Consider the following 19,957-nt stretch of genomic DNA (forward strand, 5'->3'; position numbering starts at 1 on the left):
TTTTTTTTTTTTTTTTTTTTTTTTTTTTTTTGGTACTGGGGATTGAACTTAGGGACACTCAACCACTGAGCCCAGCCCTATTTTGTATTTTATTCAGGGACAGCGTCTCACTGAGTTGCTTAGTGCCTTGCTTTTGCTGAGGCTGATTTTGAACTTGCCATCCTCCTGCCTGAGCCTCCCTAGCTGCTGGGATTATAGGTATGTGCCACCATGCCCGGCTCAATCTTTTTTTGGTACTAGGGATTGAGCCCAGGGGTACTTAACCACTGAACCACATCCCCACCTTCCCCTTTTTTAAAATTTTGAGACAGAGTCTTGCTAAGTGCTTAGGGCCTCACTAAGTTGCTGAGACTGGCCTCAAATTTGTGATCCTCCTGCCTCAGCCTCTTGAGCTGCTGGGATTATAGGTGTGTGCCACCACACCCAGCTGGACATCAGTCTTATCATGTTTATCTTCTTGCTTGAACTTCCAAGACAAATATTTGAAATTGCCCATATTTCAGGTCTGTGCATTTATAAAGTACAGTATTAAAAGCTGGGCTAGTGGCCTTTAATTCTAGCAACTCAGAAGGCTGAGGCAGGAGGATTGCAAGTTTGAGGCCTGCCTGGGCAACTTAGTAAGAAACCCCATCTCAAAAGGAAATATAAAAAGGCTGGGTATGTAGCTTAGTGATAGAGCACCCCTGGACTATTCAGGTCAGTCCTGTGTAATTTATCATATCATTTCAATGAAGAAAGACCCAGATCATCCTATTGGGGTCCCCTCCCTCTGTTTTTTGGATTCTGACTGCCTTAGTCTTCCCTAAGGTTTTTCCTCAAGCTCTACCATGATATCAGAGTACTCTGCCTGTTCCCCCACTTTTGCCCAGGGAGTGAATGAATGTGGCCTATTCATGCTCAGAGCTCCCTGCCTAATTCCTTTGGGGCATTCTTTTTTTTTTTTTTGGTACTAGGGAATGAACCCCAGGGTTCATTTATTATTGAGCTACATCCCCAGTCTTTTTTTTTTTTTTAAATCTTTAAAATTTTTAATTTTGAGCCAGTATCTTGCTAAGTTGCTGAGGCTGGCCTCGCATTTGCAATCCTTTTGCTTCAGCCTCCCAAGTAGTGGGGATTACAGGAATATGCCACCACACCAGCCTCCCTCGCTGTTTTAAACTAGGACCACCATCACATTCTTTTTCATCAACCAGTGTGATTGTTTCCCTTCTGGTGGGTACATGTCTATTTTGTTAGGCAACCCAGTGAAGAGAGGAATGCAGGGAAGTCCTCCTCCTCAGAGGCCTGGTTGTTGAAGCTGCTACAACCATGGGGCCCCTTATAAAGGAGTTGGAATCTGGGACAGAATTAGTCAACATTAGGGTAAAGGGGATTTTTAAGAGCTAGACAAAGTGAGGTAGGATCCAAGGCAGACAAGCTAGATCCTATCTAGGAGAGTAAGGCCAAAGGGTAGATCCAGGTACAAGGCTGTCCTTGTGCTGTAGGTCCCCCAGGCACCTTTATCAGCTAGGGAATATAGGGTGAGTGAATTAAAGAGCCAGAGTAGGACTGGGTCCCTGAATCCCAGTCATCCTCAAATTGTGCATTACAGAAAGCATTTTCAGCAGAGCAGGGCAGTGAATGCCTCTTCTGTTGCAGGTTACCACCGGTACTACAACAAATACATCAACGTGAAGAAGGGGAGCATCGCAGGGGTCAACATGGTGCTGGCAGCATACGTGCTTTTCAGCTACTGCCTTTCTTACAAAGAACTCAGTGAGTGCTTCTTGCATTATCTTGCCTCCAGCTTTCCGTGAGATTGTGGTGATGGCTTGCTTTGTTAGATATGGTAGTTCACTTTCTGCCAGCTGAGGGACCTTTAGTATGTTTTTTGCCTACACTTCCATTTAAAGAATAGGGGGAAATATTTTTTGGATACTGGGATTGAACTCAGGGGCCCTCAACCACTGAGCCATATTTCCAGTCCTATTTTTTTTTTTGTAGTTGTAGATGGACAGTAGAATGCTTTATTTTATTTGTTTATATTTATGTGGTGCTGAGGATTGAACGCAGTGCTTCCCGCATGCTAGGCAAGTGCTCTGCCACTGAGTTACAGCCCCAGACCCCCAGACCTATTTTTGTATTTTATTTAGAGACAGGGTCTCACTGAGTTGCTTAGCACCTCACCAGATATTGAGGCTGGCTTTGAACTTGTGATCCTCCTGCCTCAGTCTCTCAAGCTGCTAGGATTATAGGCATGTGCCACTACGCCTGGCTTAGGGTACTGTTTTTAAGTGAGAAGTTTGTGACAAGAACACAGGTGAAACAAGATGAAGCTAGGGTAAAGGTAATAGTTGTTAAGCATTCTCTAAGATCCTTCAGGCTCTTGCTAAAATTTGGCTTGGTCTTCCTGGTAGCCTGTGCACAGAGGGTTGAGTGGTAGAATCCATTGTCTGTGTAGTGTTCTGGAAAAACTTTCCTTGCTCTAAGACCTAAGATGGTCTCAGATGATATGCAGCATGGCCTGAGATACCTGTTGAGATTCTGGGAAATATCAGTGGTTTTCCAGTCTGTTCCTGGTAGCATCTAGCCCCTGCCAACCTGTTGTATTGAGCCAGTGCTTCCTCTAAAGGTTGTTTGACTAAGTGGGTGTTCCTGGAAGAGGCTGGCCAGGTGGCAGTTGGCTCCTGAGATGTCTCTGTGGCCCCAGGTCAGCTGACTGTGCAGACAGGTTCTGGGTCATTTGAAAGGAACTCATAGGAAGGCTGCATGGTTAAAGCTTCTGTCCTCTTGAAGGCTTGTGTTTTCACCAGAATACCTTCTAAAAAACTTGCCCTTTCCCCTCATTTCAGAGCACGAGCGGCGACGAAAGTACCATTGAAGAGGGGCCAGTGTGGAGACCATATTATGTACTCCTGAGACTGCCTCCCCTGTGAAGAACTGAAATCATGGCCTCACGGCAGAATCCTTTCGTATCCTGAGTATTAATATCCAATAAAAGGTGACTGGTATGTGTGCTGTTTGCCTGATGTGCCTATCACCCTCACTCCGAGGTGTGAGATCGTCAGACACCCAGGGCTTTAATCCTTGGAGCCCCCATCGCTTGGGCTGGCTGCCATGAGTGTTGTGGGCATTTGGAGATACTGTGGCCTTTGTCAGCCAACAGACAGAAAGCCAACAGACTAATCCTAGCAGCTTGAGAGACTGAGGCAGGAGGATCACAAGTTCAAAGCCAGCCTGTGTCCCTGAAAATGCCAGATCTCATCCCTGGCCATCTAAGCTCTAGGCGGGGGGTTTTCAGATAGATGACTGCGAAGTCTTCTCTTTGCTTATTTTTCTGCACAAACTAGGGCATCAGGGGCTCCCGGGCCAGGTCACCAAGCACTATTTGGAGAGCCCTTAGGAAACATAGGCTTCCTGGTAAGATGGCTTTGGTAGCAGGGAGCTCAGTTGGATAGGGGTGAGGGAAACGCACAGACCTGATGTGGGCTGCCCCCTATTCATCAGAGGGCTTCAGATGACATTAGGTGCATGTAGACTGACACCACTTCCTTACTGAGGGGCCAACAGTAAGCATATACACTGCTGGGTGCAGGCTATGGGGGACAGGCTGGGGAGGGCAATGTCATGTCCAGGATCCCCTAGATGGGCTGAATCTGGATGAATAGGCATCACCCAACAGCTGACAGGGGTGAGACCTGCCAGCTTTGGGTACAAGGGCCCGTCTAGGCAGCACCACTGCTCTTTGTGAGATTCTCTTTCAAAGAGATGAGAAAGCACCAATCACCGCTTTATGCCAGGCAGCTAGTGCAGCCTGTGGGTCTCCCCAGCACACAGTCCCCATAAGTAATGAGACACAGCTTAAAAAACAAGCTTTAATCAACTTCATAAAAATTGTTCTTGTAATTGAACTTTGATAGGCCCACTTGCCCAGCAGGTTGCAGGTGATGGTTTCACATTTTCCAGGCTCAAGGGCAGGGCAGTCTCCTCTGCATGCCACAGGTGTCTGAGTGACAGTACAGACTCTTGATCAGCAGGAGGTAGGCGCAAATGGATCAGCTATTTAAAGGGTGGTGTGTGGCTCTGGCTGAAGAATACCTTCAACATCATCAGGGCCCCATGAGAAAATAAGCCCAGAAGACAGAACCTCAAATTAGAGAGCCCTGCAGCCCTCAACTGCTGCCACCTGGGCCCAGGGCTAGGCTGAGGCAGTGAGTGCACTGAGTTTGTCAGGAAGGGCTCCCTTGTTCAAATCACATTGATAGGCACAGCTTCAGGATTCAGCAGGACGCAGTGGAAGCTGGCATGACCTGCCACAGCTCTGAATGATCCACCAATCCCCGGGCTCTCCAAGAACTGGTGTTTAACGAGCCCCTGAGGGGAAAGGCCATCTTCCACACACAACAGCATAGCACAAGCCCTTCCTCAACTACATCCTCCCCCTGGAGGGTAGGTGTGCAGGGAGTCCCAGAAAAAGAGGCGTGGAAGCCCAGGCAAACATGATGTCGACTTGGGGACACAACGAAGCACATGTCCCTTTTTAAAAAGAGATTACAGCAAAATGATAGGAAACTTAACAGTTGTGGCCCCTCAGAACGACAAGCCCCAGTGAGCATGCTTGCTGGCTTTAGTCAGCTGCACCAACACTACATTCAGCAGGCAGTGCACACACCCAACAGCAGGGCCCCTCAGGCTGCTCTGAGCTGACTCCAGCTGCCATCACTGTCCACTGAGAAAGGCCAAGTGCCCTTTGGTGCATCTGTTGGCGTAGTGTCCTTTTTCACCACACTGGGAACAGCAGAAGGGGAAGGAGAGAGAAAAATACAACACCATTTTCAAATGTAATTTTCAACTAAGGCAGTACCCACCAAATACCAAGCTAGGGAGAACCCTGAAATTCTGTGGCAAGATTTCCTTTCAAACACAAGCAGAGGAATCTCAAGAAAGGTGCAGTGGTACAGAAACTGCAGCCAGCAAGGTCACCAGAGTGACCTGAGAGCCCAGCAAGGTGCCCCTTCAGCCTGTACCTCACCTGCACCAGACCTGGGCCTGCCTGGGAAGGACTCACAAGTGGGTGGCAGGACGAAGAGAAGTCCACGGCATCAGAGCTCTCGGCCCTCTCTGCACACAGGCCAGTCAGTCACTTACCTCTGAGCCAACGCCTGGGGCCTCCCTGAGGAGATGGGGAGGGAACAACGCAAGAGAAGCTACCAGGCTCCTTCCCCAGCTTTGGGAGCCATGGCTGTGGACACAGGGTGGGCTGAACTGACACTTTCCCTCCTGTTTTGTTTTTTTTTTTAAAGTACTGCAGATTGAACCTGGGGGTGCTTAACTACTGAGCCACATCCCTAGTCCTTTTTTATATTTTATTTAGAGACAGGGTTTTGCTAAGTTGCTGAGGGCCTCCCTAAATTGCTGAAGCTAGCTTTGAACTCCCAATCCTCCTACTTTAGCCTCTAGAGCCTCTGGGATTATAGGTGTGTGCCACTGTGCCCGGCTCCCTCCTGGCTCCTGCACAACTGTCTAAGCTACCCATGAGAACAGGTTTTAATCACAGGGTCAAAGATGGGACAATGATTAGACTTGGGTGAGTGGAGCTGATAGCGTCACCTCTGACACATCTAACACTGACCCTGATTTATATTGGCTGATTATCCAGGACCTCCCATAGTGTCTCTATCCTTGTGAGACTTAAAACAGAAGGGAAATCTAAGTGAATGGCAACCTCAAGCATGAAACAGAGGCTCAAGAGGCATCTGGAGGGTGCAGATGCTAATCCCCATTGCCCTCCCCAACTCTGTTCCCATAATCCCCACTCCCTGCTTCCCTGGTGTGTAACAATATAAAGGGGTTCTACTATCCTTACCCAGTGCCCCTATTTATTCTGTTATCCTACACTGCAGTCTCATGTTTTTAAGATCTGTTTAATCTGTAGGTGTGACTTCATGGATAATTGGCCCTTAGGCTAATATGATCACCAGAAAGCATAACCACAAGGCCCCACTCCCAGGACCCAGCACATTCATTGGTCTTCATAGTTGTTCCCAGGAATCTAGGATTCACATGAAGTATTTTTAATATTAACAGCATGAGCCGAGCGCAGTGGTGCACACCTGTAATCCCAGTGACTTAGGAGGCTAAGACAGGAGAATCTCAAGTTCTAGACCAGCCTCAGCAATTTAGTAAGGCATGCCTTCCACCCATCTTGCCTTTTCCAGATCTTTCCCTTTCCTTGCTCTTCTCACATCTTAAGGCTTAGGCTCAGAACTTTCCCCAGAGAGGCTTTCTCTGAATCCAGATGCACTTTTCCTTGAGTGCTTTTAAAGCACTTGCCTTCTTCAGCCCCAGGAATGCATGTTTCTGCTGGACAGAGCAGCTCAAGGAATGCCTGGCTGCTGTGGTAGAGTCCTGGGGCCCAGTCTTTCCTGAGGACAAGCTGGATGGACATTTTAAGTACATGCCCTTTGACTTGGATGCCAGTGACATCAGACAAGAGCTCACAAATGATACAGCACTGTTACTAGGAGCAAAAGAACAAATCGAGTGCAATGGCGCACTCCCATATTCCCCATACTTAGGAGGCTCGGCAGGAAGATTGCAAGTTCAAGGACTGCCTTAGCTACTTAATGAGACCCTGCTGCAAAAATTTCAAAAACTGAAGTAGTGGAGTAAAAAACATTCTTTCTGTTGTTTGTTTTTATTATTATTGTTTTTGGTACTAGGGATTGAACACAGGGGCACCTAACCATTAAACCACGTCTGCAGTCCTTTTTTATCTTGGGGGTCTTGCTAAGTTGCTTTTAGGGCTTCCCTAAATTGCTGAGGCTGGCTTTGAACTTGTGATTCTCCTGCCTCAGCCTCCTGAGCTGCTAGAATCATAGGCATGTGCCACTGTGTCTTTTTTTTTTTTGGTTCAGGGGATTGAGTCCTGGACCTTGCACATGCTAGAAAAGTACTCTACCACTGAGCTACACCCCCAAGCCCCTTTTATTTTTTTCTTTTGAGACAGTTTCACCAAGTTATCAAGGCTGGCCTTGAACTTATGAACCTCCTGCCACAGCCTCCTGAGTTACTTGGATTATAGATGTGCACCACTATATCCAGCTATGTTTTCTGAGTTTTTAAACATGAACTCATTCTTTGGAACTCTGTGGGGATTCTGTATGGCTAGGGTTGAGAATATACCCCTCAGAGCTCCTTCTGGGAGCCCGGGTATACTCCAAGGAAGCCAATTATAGATTAAACTCAGTTTGTGACTTTTAGCTCTCACCAAGGATGTGAACACAGGCCCCAAATCATGTAAGGATCAGCTACCAACTACCTGTTCTCAGGAATTGTTTCTCCTTTCCACCCACAGCCAGGAATGAGAAAGTTTTCTAGTAGATTTGTTTAAATTCACCCTTTCCCCGAGTGTCCCACTTTAGGTTAAGAGGTGTGGAGTGTGTGTTCCCAATCCAGTTCCTCCATCATAGGCAAAAAGCTTTGTCCTATTCCCTTGAGTGTGCCTGGATGCATGATCTAAGGATGCCTGTGGGGCAGACAAAGCTTCAAGGATCACTCTTCGTTGGATTTGTTTCCATTTTGTTCCCTAGCACTTAAAGATCTCTCGTTTCCTTGCAAGCACAGTCCACTCATTTAGCAGCAATATTTTATTACCCTGCACTATGTCTTGATGTGTTGGAGGAAGTAGGATGGTCTCCAGACTACTATAGTGGCCCACCATTATTTTTACAATCAGCAAAAACCAAAGTTTTCACTTTTCAAAAGTAACCAACCACACATCTGGGGAAGGAGGGAATGGTCAATGACCAGAGAGAAGACCCCACCCTGTCCCCAAGTCCTGGGACTCACCTTGTAACAAGTGACCTGCTCCAGCGGCCGGGGTCCCCGGTTGCCTGCACTGCTGTTTTGACTCTGCATGACCCCGATGACCTGCGGGGCTCTCTGCTGATTGGGAGAAGAGTTCTGACTCGTTAACTGGATCAAGGAGGACGACCTTTGTAATGGCGGATTGTTACTTTGCTGGAAAGAGTTACACAACACGGTTTTACTGTGGAAAACACGTGCACGCAGACTACCAATGGGAACAGGAAAAAAGGGCGGGACTGCTCCCGCATGACCAGCAGGAAGAGGGCTTCCGCGATGGCCCAGCTCAGGAGTGGGCAGAAAAGAAACTTGTGGTGATGATGGCAGGAGCTGCTGCCCGAAAAACACCATGCAGACACACAAAAACGAAAAATAAAAGTAGAAAACAAAACACCAAAGAGACAAGAGGTCTCTGGGGCAGTGGGGCGAGGGCATGATCAGGCCTTACTTTTGTTTCTGAGGTTCTAGCTTCAGGTCAGGATGAACGCTTGGTTCAGCCAGATGTTTAGCAGCCTACACGGCGAGCAACAGTCACAGAAAAACAGTTGGAGCCTGACATGCTGACCTGTGTTCTAGGGGCTGAGAGGGCCTTCCTCTAGAGAGTAGCAAGAAGGAGGGGGATGGAGGCTCCTGGGACAGGGATTCCTCAGCAGGGCTACCTCTCAATGAGGTGGGTTCTTGGCTCTGGCCCTCTAAATGCAGGACTCAAGCTAGGAACCTCAGGCTGTCAGCTGCATCCCTGCCCAGGAATTCCTGCCTTTCCTAAAGGTGGGGATCTATGGAGGCCAAGTGCAGTCACATCCCTTCATGGATGCTCAGCTCATGACAATGAAGAAGAATGGGAGGGGCTTTGGTAACTGACTCAGAGCCCAACCAGGCAGGAGGTGAGGCTTCAAGATTGGCAGACCAGTTTACACAGAGGGCCTACTGGAGGCCCAGCCTAACACCCGGGCCAGCCCTTCCTCTGGGCCCAGTCCCCCACTCTGGTACTCAAACCCACACAGCCCTTGATTTTGGGGGGCTGCTGCAGATCCTCATTTGTTGATGGCATTTCCTTCTCTCCCTGTGCTTGAGGGGACCAACAAACTGCACTGTGGGCCTGAATAGACAACTGGAACCAGCTAGTCCTTCAGCCCTATTCTTGGTTGGAACCTCCAAGGAGCAGCGATGTTACTGGCCAAAGAACAGTTGGCCTTGGTTGTGCTCCTTCATCAAGCCCCTTCCTGCTGGTGCCCCTCAGGTAAGTCTTTCTTTAAGAGCCCACTTTCCCCATTTATAAAGGGAAGAACAGAAACAAGAGCAGGAGATGTGGGCCGAGGCCACCCTTTACCCAGCTCCCGAGGCAGGCACTATGGAGCTGCAGTGGCACCATGCCACATTCACACAGTGACACACAATCTTGTTTGCCATCCTGCTCTTGGCCTCATGTTGCTGAGGTTCTAGGTTTGAGGCAAGGGATGAGGCCAAGTGGGAATTCAGCTCTGGCAGAAGCTCTCCATCTCTAGGGAGATATGTGAACTGCTCTCCCTGATTTTTCTGCTAGAACTTGAAGGCACTTCCCTTCTCTCCTGCCTCCTCCCTCACTCTCCTCTCACAGGCCTCCAGCTGGGACTACAGCATACTGTACACTGCAGACTACACACTGAAGTGGCACTGAGTTTCTCTCTGCAGGGCCAGCATGGCCAAGGAGGGGCGGGGGCACGGTACCTTTGTTGGAGGCTGCGTCTGCTGTGGCAGTGGGGGCTGCTCAGTGGTTCCCATAGGCAGTTCAAATCGAGGGCTGGTTACCCGGCAGCCAGAGGGATTGAGAACAGAGAAGAAGGTACGAGAGGAGACAGGTCAGGTTGTGCTTGGAAAACTGCACCTAACCTCTGCCCAAGCAAAAGCAACGCAAATCACTTAGAGGCAGCAAGTCTGGCACTCAGCAATGCCTGTGGAAAGCCACAGAACAGCAGGAAAAACAGAACTGATGGGCCTTGGCTCAGACCCAGCTCTACCTATGCAGAGCTAGGAGACCTTGGGCAAGTGCTGCTCTGAGAAAGGTAAGCACAGGCACACTTGGGAGTATGCCTGCTATGGAAGGGCTGTGTGCACAGAAGGCCCCTTCCCCAAAGAGTCTGTCTGGAGTGTCCTAATAATGTATAGGATCTCTTGGTGACATGCTCACCCTGCAAGCAGAAGTTCCCAGACCATCTGCAGGCTCATGGGTGCTTATATAGGGAGTGGACCCCAGTGACAGCATCTGCTACCTGCACACAGACAGGGTCCAGGGTCCCCAACAACCAGTAACTGTGCTCTTGCTGCAGGTTCAGCATAGTGGTCAGAGGCAGCACGGGCACTCTGCAGTCTTTAACATCACCTCATGCAAAAATCCATCCCTAAGTAACAACTAAGTGAAAGAAATATACTAGGAACTGGGTACAGTGGCACACACCTGTTATCCCAGCAGCTTGGGAGGCTGAGGCAGGAGGATTGTGAGTTCAAAGCCAGACTCAGTAACTTAGCAAGGCCCTAAGCAACTTAACAAAACCTCTATCTAAATAAAATACGAAAAAGGGCTGGGAGGGTTGGGGTTATAGCTCAGTGGTAAAGTGCTTGCCTCACGTATGTGAGGCACTGGGTTGGATTCTCTGCACCGTATATAAATAAATGAATAAAAAAAGGTCCATCAACAACCAAAAAGTAAACAAATAAATAAGGTGTGAGGAGGTACTGAGATGTAGCTCAGTGGTTAAGTGCCCCTGGGTTCAATCCCTGGAGAAAAAAAAAAAAAAAAGTACACTGGGCTCTAAAGGCCAAGGCAATGCCCCTGAAAGAGTGTCAATAACCCCACTGGGCAAGAAGAATCCAGCTTCAGGGGCCCACAGATCTGTGACCAGGTATCACCACATGCTACTGGCTCTGGCCAGTGACTGAGCCCTGAACCCCAGTGTTTTCAGGTGGGAAGTGAGTACCATCTTTCCCACTTGCCAGAGTTATATGAATTATTTCATATGGAACCACAAGATCAGGACCTACACAAAGAAGGCCCTGAAACTTTAATTCCCTTCCTTTAGGACACAGGTTCCTAAGGTTTTTTTTTTTTTTTTTTTTTTTTTTTTTTTTGTGGTGCTGAGGATGGGCCTCACACATGCTAGGCAAGTGCTTTACCACTGAGCTATATTCCTAGCCTCGGACACAGGCTCTTACCTGAGGTCCTTAAACCCCCTAAATCATAGCCTATGTGAGAATTTTTCTGGAGCACAGGGTCTAGAGAGCCTTCATCAGATTCCCAGAGGGCACATGACCCATGGAAGGTTAAATGCTGGCCTAGGCAGAGCTGATTTTATGCTCCAGAAGCAGTAGCAGCCATAAGTAGTGATTTCCTCCCTCATCTCCCACTCCTGCCCCAGGCCGTGGTGCTGACATCACCCAGTGACCTAAGCCCAGCTGCAACCAGGAAGGACAAAGGGGCAGCAGCAGGGCTGGGGCCAGAGTACTCACTGCATGAATTTACACGAGGGCCCCTCCGGGCAAAATCCCACGAGGTAATTCACACAGATGACTCTCCGCGTGTGCCGGTGCCTGCATAGGGGACCTGCGGAGCCCAATGTTTGGGTCACTCAGATGCCCCCTCTATAGGGGATACCTTGGTGTCCCTGCTAATAGTTAATAGCCCCACCCAGACTGCCTGGGGTACAGAGAACCAGAGTGTGGCTTCACAGGCTGGCTTGGGCTATCATTCATAGAGGACAACAGGCAGAAAGGCCTCTCTACACTGGGCTCCTCATTAAAACTGCAGGCAAGAATGCCATCCACACAGCCTCTTTGGGAGGCCTGAGGGAAAGGAGTGGTGTGAAAAAGTCTCACTGGCCACAGAATTCAGGTTTCACTGGGACAGGTGGCACAGATGGAGTTATGTCCCAGGAGCACCAGCTGGCAGCCCTAGGGTGATGTGGGCAGAGGGAGGGGTATGGCCTTTCTCCTGGGGCCAAGCCCAGCCTACCCTAGCACTTACCATGCTTGCAGAAGCCACGGTCATACCAAGGGCAGTCCTTGATCTTGGACTCGGGGTCGATGTGAAGGAAGGGGCACTCCTTATTGCTGCACTCCCCTGCAGGAAACCCAGACATGTGGCCTCCTAGAACAGTGCTAGGAGAGTTCCCAAGGCAAAGAGGGCCCAAGGGGGTCCAGTGTCCAGGCTTGGCCTGGCAAACCCTGAACCCAGGGCAGAATTTCAGTGGGGCTGTAACAGTTTTTCCCTCACATGCATCATTGCTGCTGAGAGGAATAATGACATCAGCAGAGCCTGGCCCAGGGCAGGCTCTCATCAAAATCCATAGTTCTACCCTTCCCAGAGGACAGTGTAGCAAGCCTGATATGCAAATGCACCTGAGACTAGGGAATTCCCGTTCTACTCTGATCAGCTCTTCCCATCTATGAGCTGGGATGGGGGAAGGTCTAAGGAATTCTAACTTTTAGGACAAACACAGGGAGGATCTGGGAGCTCAAGGCTGGGTCCATGTGGTGGCATGGGATAAGCCTAGATGATGACAACACACGTGGACTAGTGCTTCTCAGAAGTAACCAGCCCAGCTGGCCCCCGGCACCAGGACATACTTACTTTCCTGGCTGACCGCTCACCTCCAGATCTGCTCTGCAACCTATGTTAACCCTTGTTTATGATCGAGAGGACATGCAAACTCCTGCCCTGGCCCATCACAGGCTTAGGGACCCCCTTCTCAACCACTCTGGTTTCCTCTGCTGCCCAAGATGAATCCTTCCTACCCTCCAGTTGCCAGCCCAGGACTCCTCTTCAGAGTCCTTCCCAGGTCTCTCTGCCTAAAGTAGATTCCATGTGGGTCTTACCACTGCTCATTTCCTTCCCAGCACTTTCCATGAAAAATTTTCTTCCTTGTCTCACTGGCTTATCAGCTGCCTCTGTATCCAACCCACTGAAGTAAAAACTCATGGGGCAAGGACCAGTCTGTCCTCTTTACCCCTCTCTCTCCAGTGTGTAGAAGGAAACCCCAATACACATCTGTGGACAAGTGACAGAAGTTGCAGGTGATGTGTCTGCACTAAGGCAGGAGCTACAGAGGATAGGCAGGCAGAGGGGATTTCAGAGATGGGCCCAGCAGGAAGGAGGGAACCCTAGGCCAGCCTGCAGAGAGATGCCCTCAAGGGAGAGCTCTGGGGCCAGATGGGAGGCTCAGCCCATTTCCAGCATTGCAGTGGGAGCCATGGGAAGCTGGGAAGGCCAAGTCCTAGTTCTGTCTGTCTGCTTTGACTTCATAGCTTATGCTGCCTCAACAAAACAAGCCACAACTATCATTAATAAGCCAGCAGCCAAGCCTGTTGGGATGCTGAAGTAATTAACATCTCCTCTAACAATAGTGCTTTGAAAGTGCAAAGCAAGCCCAGCACTCAGCTTGCTGCAAAGCCTCCCACAGGCTTCCAACCTCCTGCCCTAGCCCCTACATAGGGCCTGCAGTCCTAGGTCCAGAGCCAGCCCTCGTGCTGACCAACAGAGCTTCTTTCTGGGTCACCTTGAAGGTCAGAGCAGTCATAAACCCTGGGGACTAAGCTCTACACCAGCACCACTGCTTCCACTCTGTCCCCTGCTTCTCCACACAAGTCACTCAGGAAAGGTGAGGCCTCATACTCTCTATGCAGAGCTCAAAGCAATCTGTTTTAAGGTGAAGAGGGGGGCTCACTGCCACCAGGAGACCAACTCTGAGGGCTGTGAAGATGGCAAAGATATTACCCCAGATCACATTCCCAGAGATAAGGCACCATCTTAGACCCAGGGGTACTCAATGACCAAGCTGGATGGAGACATGGATTTCAGGGATCAGGCTACCAGGAATAGAAGCAAGGTCTCTGATCGGCTGCGCTGCTTATTTGCTTAATGGGACCCTTGTAAATCTCAGTGTCTAAAAGTACTCCAAACTCTGGAGCACTATAAAGACATGAGGGGCTATCACCATGATACCCCCTCACTACAGAGCCAGTTAGGGCTAGTAGGCACTGCCCAAGTTTCTCATCAGAAACTGGATATTTGGGAGAAGGTAGAGATGCAGCAGGCCCTGAGGAGCTGCTTGGCCCTGGGGTCTGGGTTCTTGGTGCCACCTCCCAGGGTTTCATGCGCCTTACCGAACTTGGAGTAGAAGTAGCACTCAGGCATCTTGGTCATATCATACTCATGCAGGAATTCACACTGGTCCCCTTTCTTGCACAGCCCCCGCAGCCAGTGTTTGCAAACTACTGTCTTCTCACCGCTGATGTGGCGAAATGGGCACATGCCCCCTGCCCAGGAAGAGGGGCCACTGAGTAAGGAGAGGTATGGGCTTGGGGAAATGAAGGCGCCTTCACTCCACACTTCTCTGAACACCTGAAAGCAGCATACCCTAGGAGGTGGTGGAGGTGCCCCTGGCAGAAGGCAACGTGGTTTCAGGCACTATACCAGCAAACATTCTCTTTAACAGTAGTTTTAGCTGTAGATGGACACAAAGCCTTTATTTTATTCATTTATTTTTACGTGGTGCTGAGGATCAAACTCAGTGCTTCACATGTGCTTGCAAGCACTCTACCACTGAGCTACAACTCCAGTTCCCCAGCAAACATTTAACAGTTTAACAGCTCTGTATTTTAGTTTAAGGTGTTTTAGAAAAATATAACTGAAACATCAGATCAGGATTTCATAGATATTACTGTAAGATGAAGGTAAAACAGGCCTAGGTTGGGGTGGGGCTGCAGGGTCAGTTTGTTCCTTAATTAAAAATAGTTCCAGTGGTACACTTACACAGGAAAATCACTGGGGCGGTAAAACAAAGACTGGGGTTTGAGAAACCCTAAAGGATAAAGAGGACCACCAAGAGAAGACTAGAATCCAGACAGGAGTTGTCTCCTGTTAGAAGTGCCCACTTTTAAGCCTCCAGATCAACTTTAAAATGGAAGAAATTTAATATATGCAAATGAGGGGAGATGTTCTTCTGCAGCAGGACCTGTACTGCCCAAATGTGACAGAGTCATCCTCGGGGAATGTCAGACATAACTGGTATCCTAGCAGGACCACAGGGAAGGCCCAACTAGAAAGAAGCTGTAAGCAGGAAAGATCTATGCTTGCCCTGTCCAGTAGAATTTTCTGTGAGAGTGGAAGGCAATGGCCTACATCTCTGCCGTCCAGTATGACAGCCACTAACCACACATGGCTATTTAGCATTTGAATTATTATTATCTCACTGAGGTACATTTTAAATTTTTTAAATTTCAATTTGAATAGGTCCATGTGGGTAGCGGCTACTGTACTAACAAATAGCTGTGTTAAGGATTGCTGTGGCACACAAGGTGGCTGGTCAGAGGGTAGAATAAATAAGCAAACACATGGAAAAGAGACCAGGAGCCCAGTGGGGGAATGATATCCTGACCACATCGTATGACACTGAGCTAATTCATCTACCTGCTTCAGTGACAAATGACTGCTATACAACCAAAACTAACCCAAATCATCCTCTAGATCCATCCCCTTGATCTAGTCCTGTGTTCCTTGTCAACTTTCTGATTTAGTTTCCTAAATAAATTTCCCTATAGGGTGAAAAATGCCCAGACATATATGTGCCCAGAATTAACAGACTATCTGGCTCATACAGTGTGTATTGGGACCTGGTTAGTACAAACAAGACCTCAAAAGAAGGAGTATTGCAGGGTCCTTTGCTAAGAAGCCACAGTGGACAGAAAGCCCGAGAGAATGGAATCAAAGAGGCCTATATTCACTGGGCTCAGTCACAGAGTAACTCTGGTACCTTGAGAACATTTCTGGATGCCTCAATGCTGGGGCTTCTTCTCTGCTGAGGTGAGAAGGCAGCATCTGAGCCAGGTTCAATCCTGTGTTTAGATTTGGGGATGCCCCATCAGGTTCCTAGCCTATTCAACTAAGGACATTGTTGGTCTGCAGAAGGCAACACAAGTCAGAGACTTGGTGACCTACAAGTCTGCTAGGGGACAAGGTGGTGAAGGGGCATTTTAGAAAACCGAAGTCTCTTACCTTTGCCACAGGCAGCTTTCAAAAAGAATTCACAGACAGCAGCCCCCGACTCTGTAAAAAGAAAGGGAGCAGCATCAACCAAAGCAAAGTGCCATTGCTATTTGCAATGACTGAAGACAATGGGAAGGGTTTATTCTGGCCTTTGACCTAGGGTACAGGAAACATTAGCAAAAGATGCAAAGCCCAACCAAGTCAGGCGAAAACCACTTATTTCAGTCATTCCCTGCAAAATGAGACATGCACATTGAGACAGAGCATCAGTCAGTGCTGAGAACCTCCTGGAAGTGACCTTTCAAGGTATTAGAAGCTGAAGAGTGGCTTTTCCTCAGATGCCACCCAGGTGCATGGTCCTTCCCAGGAAGCAAAGGTTACATTGGGGTGATACCCTTACTTCATCTGGTGACTAGAAACATACAGGACACCATGGCCTACATCTCTGAGTTCACCTGTATCTACTCTGCTCTTGTCCTGCAGGATGATGAGGTGATTGTCACAGAGAGGATCAATGCCCTCATTAAAGCAGCTGGTATAAATGGTGAACCTTTCCAGCCTGATGCATTTGCAAAGGCCTTGGTCAATATCAACAATGGAGCCTCACTGGCAATGTAGGGGCTGGTGGACCTGCTCTGGCAGCTGATAAGGCACTGGCAGGAGGTCCTGACCTCTCCACCACTGTTACCCTAGCTAAGGAGAAGAAAGCGGAAGAAAGAAGAATCTGAGGACTCTGATGATACTATGGGCTTTGGTCTTTTTGATTAAACCTCTTTTGTAACATCTTCAATAAAAAGCTGAACTTTACTGATATTTTGGGAATCTGCTCTGCAAAAACAAAATAACAACAAGAGTTAAGAGTGGTTGAGGAAGGTAGGATGGAGTACAAGGTCACAAAAATAGGTTAATTACCCCAGCTCAGACCTTCCAGGAGGGCTAATTCATGGCACTTAAGAAGGAGGAAATGATCTCACAGGAAATATCAACAAGCAAATGGGGCCTCTGAAGGGAGACAGGTTACAGGAAAAAGAGGCAGGTGCCTATGAGACGCTAGTCCTGAAGAAAGACTGTAAGTAAAGACATGGATTCAGACCTGCTCTTAATATGCATCATTAACATATCATTACTAAAGGAGCATGGCCTTTCTTTTGCACAGGTGTAGCCAGTTCTGGGAAGGTAAGCAAGACCACAGAGGCAGAGTACAGTAGAAGTCTATGGGACCCTGGGGCCAGCTATTTTGATGAGTCCAGGAATTCACCAGCCACAACTTCTAGGGTAAACTCTCCTTTGCTTCAAGAGCTGTTTTTCCTATTGGCAGGCATTTCAAAATTTCTGAAGAGCCACCAACAGAATATCTGAAACCCATTTGCTAAGCCATAGAAGAGATTCTATGGCTTATAAACAGCAGGTAGATTTTGCTACTATAGAGTTAAGGCTGTTGTATTTAGAGGTGTTACCAGGAAGTTAGAGGAGAGTCATTATTTGCACTTTAAAAAGCTTGAAAAGCGGTTGGGGATATGGCTCAAGTGGTAGCGCGCTGGCATGCATGAGGCACTGGGTTCGATCCTCAGCACCACATAAAAACAAAATAAAAAGATATTGTGCCCACCTAAAGCTAAAAAATAAATATTAAAAAAAAAAAAAAGCTTGAAAAGTCTTGTGTTAAAAAATCCATCACTGGGGGGGCTGGGGTTGTGGCTCAGTGGCAGAGTGCTTGCCTAGCACACATGAAGCACTATGTTTGATCTGCAGCACTACGTTAAAAAACAAACAAAAAACACCTACATAAACAAAGGTATTGTGTCCATCCATCTACAAGTAAATATATATTTTTTTAAAAAATGTATTACTTGCATGCCAGGTGCGGTGGTGTAGCCTGTAATCCCAGCAGCTTGGGAGGTTGACAGGAGGATCACGAGTTCAAAGCCAGCCTCAGCAATGGCGAGGTGCTAAGCAACTCAGTAAGACCCCGTCTCTAAATAAAATACAAAATAGGGCTGGAGATGTGCTTCAGTGGTCATGTACCCTTCAGTTCAATTCCCGGTACCAAAAAAAAATATCACTTGCCAGGCATAGTGGCACACGCCTGTAATCCCAGTGGCTCTGGAGGCTGAGGCAGGAAGATCATGAATTCAAAGCCAGCCTCAGCAACAGTGAGGTGCTTAGCAATTCAATGACTCCCTGTCTCTAAGTAAAATACAAAAAACAGGGCTGGCGATATGGCTCAGTGGTTGAGTGCCCTTGAGTTCAATCACCAGTACCCCCCAAAAAAGAAAAAAAAAAAGTAACACTTAAGAGTATTTAGTCTTGTTCTTTTCAGAGGTTCATTCTTTAAAGTCAGAAATCCACAGTCCTGGGGACTGGTATCAGGGAAATTGAATAAGAGAATACCTCAGGGGCAAAACTGATAGTTCTTCTCAAACTGAGATGGGAATGAACTGCAGGAAGAGTGAGGAAGGATTATAGCCTCATTGGGCTTTAGCATAATGAATATGATCACAAACAAACAGTGAGTGCTACCAAGTTTGAGGCCCTGGGCTGGGGAGGCACTTGTGCTGACCTGACCATCCCTAGGAATAGATATGTGGGATCCTTATCATTGCACCTGCTCCCACAGGCTTGTAGAATGATGGAGAGATGAGTTGCCTTTCCTGGATTGTTCCATGACCTCAAGCCAGAAAAAGGCTGGGAGTCCTGGTACATGCCTGTACTCTCAACTCTTGGGAGACTGAGGTGGGAGCATTATTTAAGTCCATGCATTCGAGACTAGCCTGGGCAATACAGGGAGAAGGCATATTAAAAACAAAACAAGACAGAAGGACCAAGTGCTATGGTGTATGCCTGTAATCCGAGTTGGCTGGGAGCCTGAGGCAGGGGGGATCACAAGGTTGAGTCCAGCCTCAGCAAAACTTAGGGAGATACCATCTCAAAATAATAATAAAAATAAAGAGAGCTGGAGATGTAGCTGAGTGGTAGAGCACTTACTTAGCACTTGCAAGGCCCTAAATTCAATCCATAGTACCATAGGGGGGAAAAAAGACAGAAGTCTTAGTGTGTGAGTGGATGTGGGTGTGTGTGCAAGATAGTGTGTTTCTGAAGTTGAAGAGTTATTTGCAGGTGTCTGTGTGTGTAAAATAATTTGAATTTGTTTTTTGGGCATAAACATTGTTTGGCACATGAGTATCAGCAGGAGGGGATAGACTCAAGTTGGAAGCCCTGATTGCCAGAAGGGGAATGAGGCTGTAGAGACAGGAAGAAGAGCGCCAACTGCAGTCCCCTGGCAGTCATGGGAGAGGGGATGCAACCCTGAAGAGATCTCCTGGCTTTGCCCAAAACTGCTGCCCCACCTGGACCTCTATGAACTCCTTGAGCTTTAGTGTTATAGCATTACCTGTCATTAACTCAGAAAGGAGTTAAGAATTAATCTGCTGAAAGTGAGGATAGAGAAGCCAGGAGCCCCCATGTGAAGAGGGAGAGTAGAGGGATCTCAGAACAAGGGTCGATATATCCGCCTGGGTGCAGTAAATGATCTGGAGTTGGGTTTCAGAGGAAAAGCTGATAGATCCAGAACCAGGAGTGATCTCCCAGGAGTGGGGAGTCTTAGGAAAAGAACGGAATCCGAAGGTCTGGTTGTGGGTTTCCTGGAGCGAAGGAGAGCTGGTTCTTCCCTCACTGGGCTCCTGGAACAGCCCGGTTTTGGTGAAAGCAATAAGGCGGCGCTTGGGGTGAGGGAGGTGGGAAGGGACTTCTCTCTGGTTGGAGAAGCGGGTGTGTATGTGGAGGTTTCCAATTTGGGAGAATGCGCCTTCATTCAAGAGTTACGGGGACAACCGACACAGTCCTGCCGCCCTAAAGCTTATCACGAACAGCCCCAGGCGATCCAGGGTCCGAGGAAGAGGCTCCCGGGTCCAGGCGAGGGAGAGGGGTCCCACATGAGGGGAAAGGGCCCGGGACGCTGAGTCTCGGGTCCGAGCTGGTCTCGCCCGCCCGCCCGCCGGGGCCCCGCGCTCACTGTCCATGCCCGGGAAGGGCAGCGGCTGCGCCCCGAGCTGCTGCTCCACGGCGATCTCCAGGTCGAACTTGATGTGGTCCACG

The 19,957-nt window shown here is 48.5% G+C and overlaps 2 protein-coding genes and 1 pseudogene across 7 annotated transcripts in view; 2 read left to right on the top strand and 1 right to left on the bottom strand.

Moving 5' to 3' along the window:
* Positions 1–2,990, top strand: part of Atp5mf (ATP synthase membrane subunit f) — a 10,545-nt gene extending 7,555 nt beyond the window's left edge. Inside the window, exons 3-4 of the mRNA XM_015501976.2 lie at positions 1,639–1,755; positions 2,832–2,990. Of these exons, the coding sequence (XP_015357462.1) occupies positions 1,639–1,755; positions 2,832–2,860 (146 nt within the window). The 3' untranslated portion in view covers positions 2,861–2,990. The remainder of the gene's footprint in view (positions 1–1,638; positions 1,756–2,831) is intronic.
* Positions 2,991–3,840: 850 nt separating this feature from the next.
* Positions 3,841–19,957, bottom strand: Cpsf4 (cleavage and polyadenylation specific factor 4). 6 transcript variants are annotated; one of them, XR_007341301.1, is made up of 9 exons: positions 19,875–19,951; positions 15,872–15,922; positions 13,981–14,133; positions 11,843–11,938; positions 11,329–11,422; positions 9,553–9,625; positions 7,831–7,923; positions 5,048–5,152; positions 3,841–4,767 (listed from the first exon to the last, which is right to left on the bottom strand). XR_007341301.1 is itself a non-coding variant. In XM_015501968.2 (8 exons), exons 1-8 carry the CDS (start codon positions 19,879–19,881, stop codon positions 4,699–4,701), a joined length of 636 nt encoding a protein of 211 aa, XP_015357454.1. In that variant the 5' UTR covers positions 19,882–19,957; the 3' UTR covers positions 3,841–4,698. The 6 variants fall into 6 exon arrangements, 3 of the variants coding, with proteins under 3 accessions (XP_015357454.1, XP_015357453.1, XP_015357450.1); XR_007341300.1 differs by having other exon boundaries at positions 7,831–7,926; XR_007341299.1 differs by having other exon boundaries at positions 7,831–8,001.
* On the top strand, positions 16,179–16,630 carry LOC107155946 (annotated as a pseudogene).

Source organism: Marmota marmota, unplaced genomic scaffold (assembly GCF_001458135.2).
Source record: "Marmota marmota marmota unplaced genomic scaffold, marMar, whole genome shotgun sequence".
In the NCBI taxonomy this organism is placed as follows: domain Eukaryota; kingdom Metazoa; phylum Chordata; class Mammalia; order Rodentia; family Sciuridae; genus Marmota; species Marmota marmota.

Excerpts from the sequence above, each read along its gene's own strand:
- Cpsf4 (XM_015501964.1), bottom strand. Across the intron at positions 9,626-11,328 it reads CCCTCGTGTAAATTCATGCA|CCCTCGATTTGAACTGCCTA; the intron begins GTGAGTACTCTG and ends CCGGGTAACCAG. Across the intron at positions 4,768-7,830 it reads AGCAGGTCACTTGTTACAAG|TGTGGTGAAAAAGGACACTA; the intron begins GTGAGTCCCAGG and ends TGCTGTTCCCAG.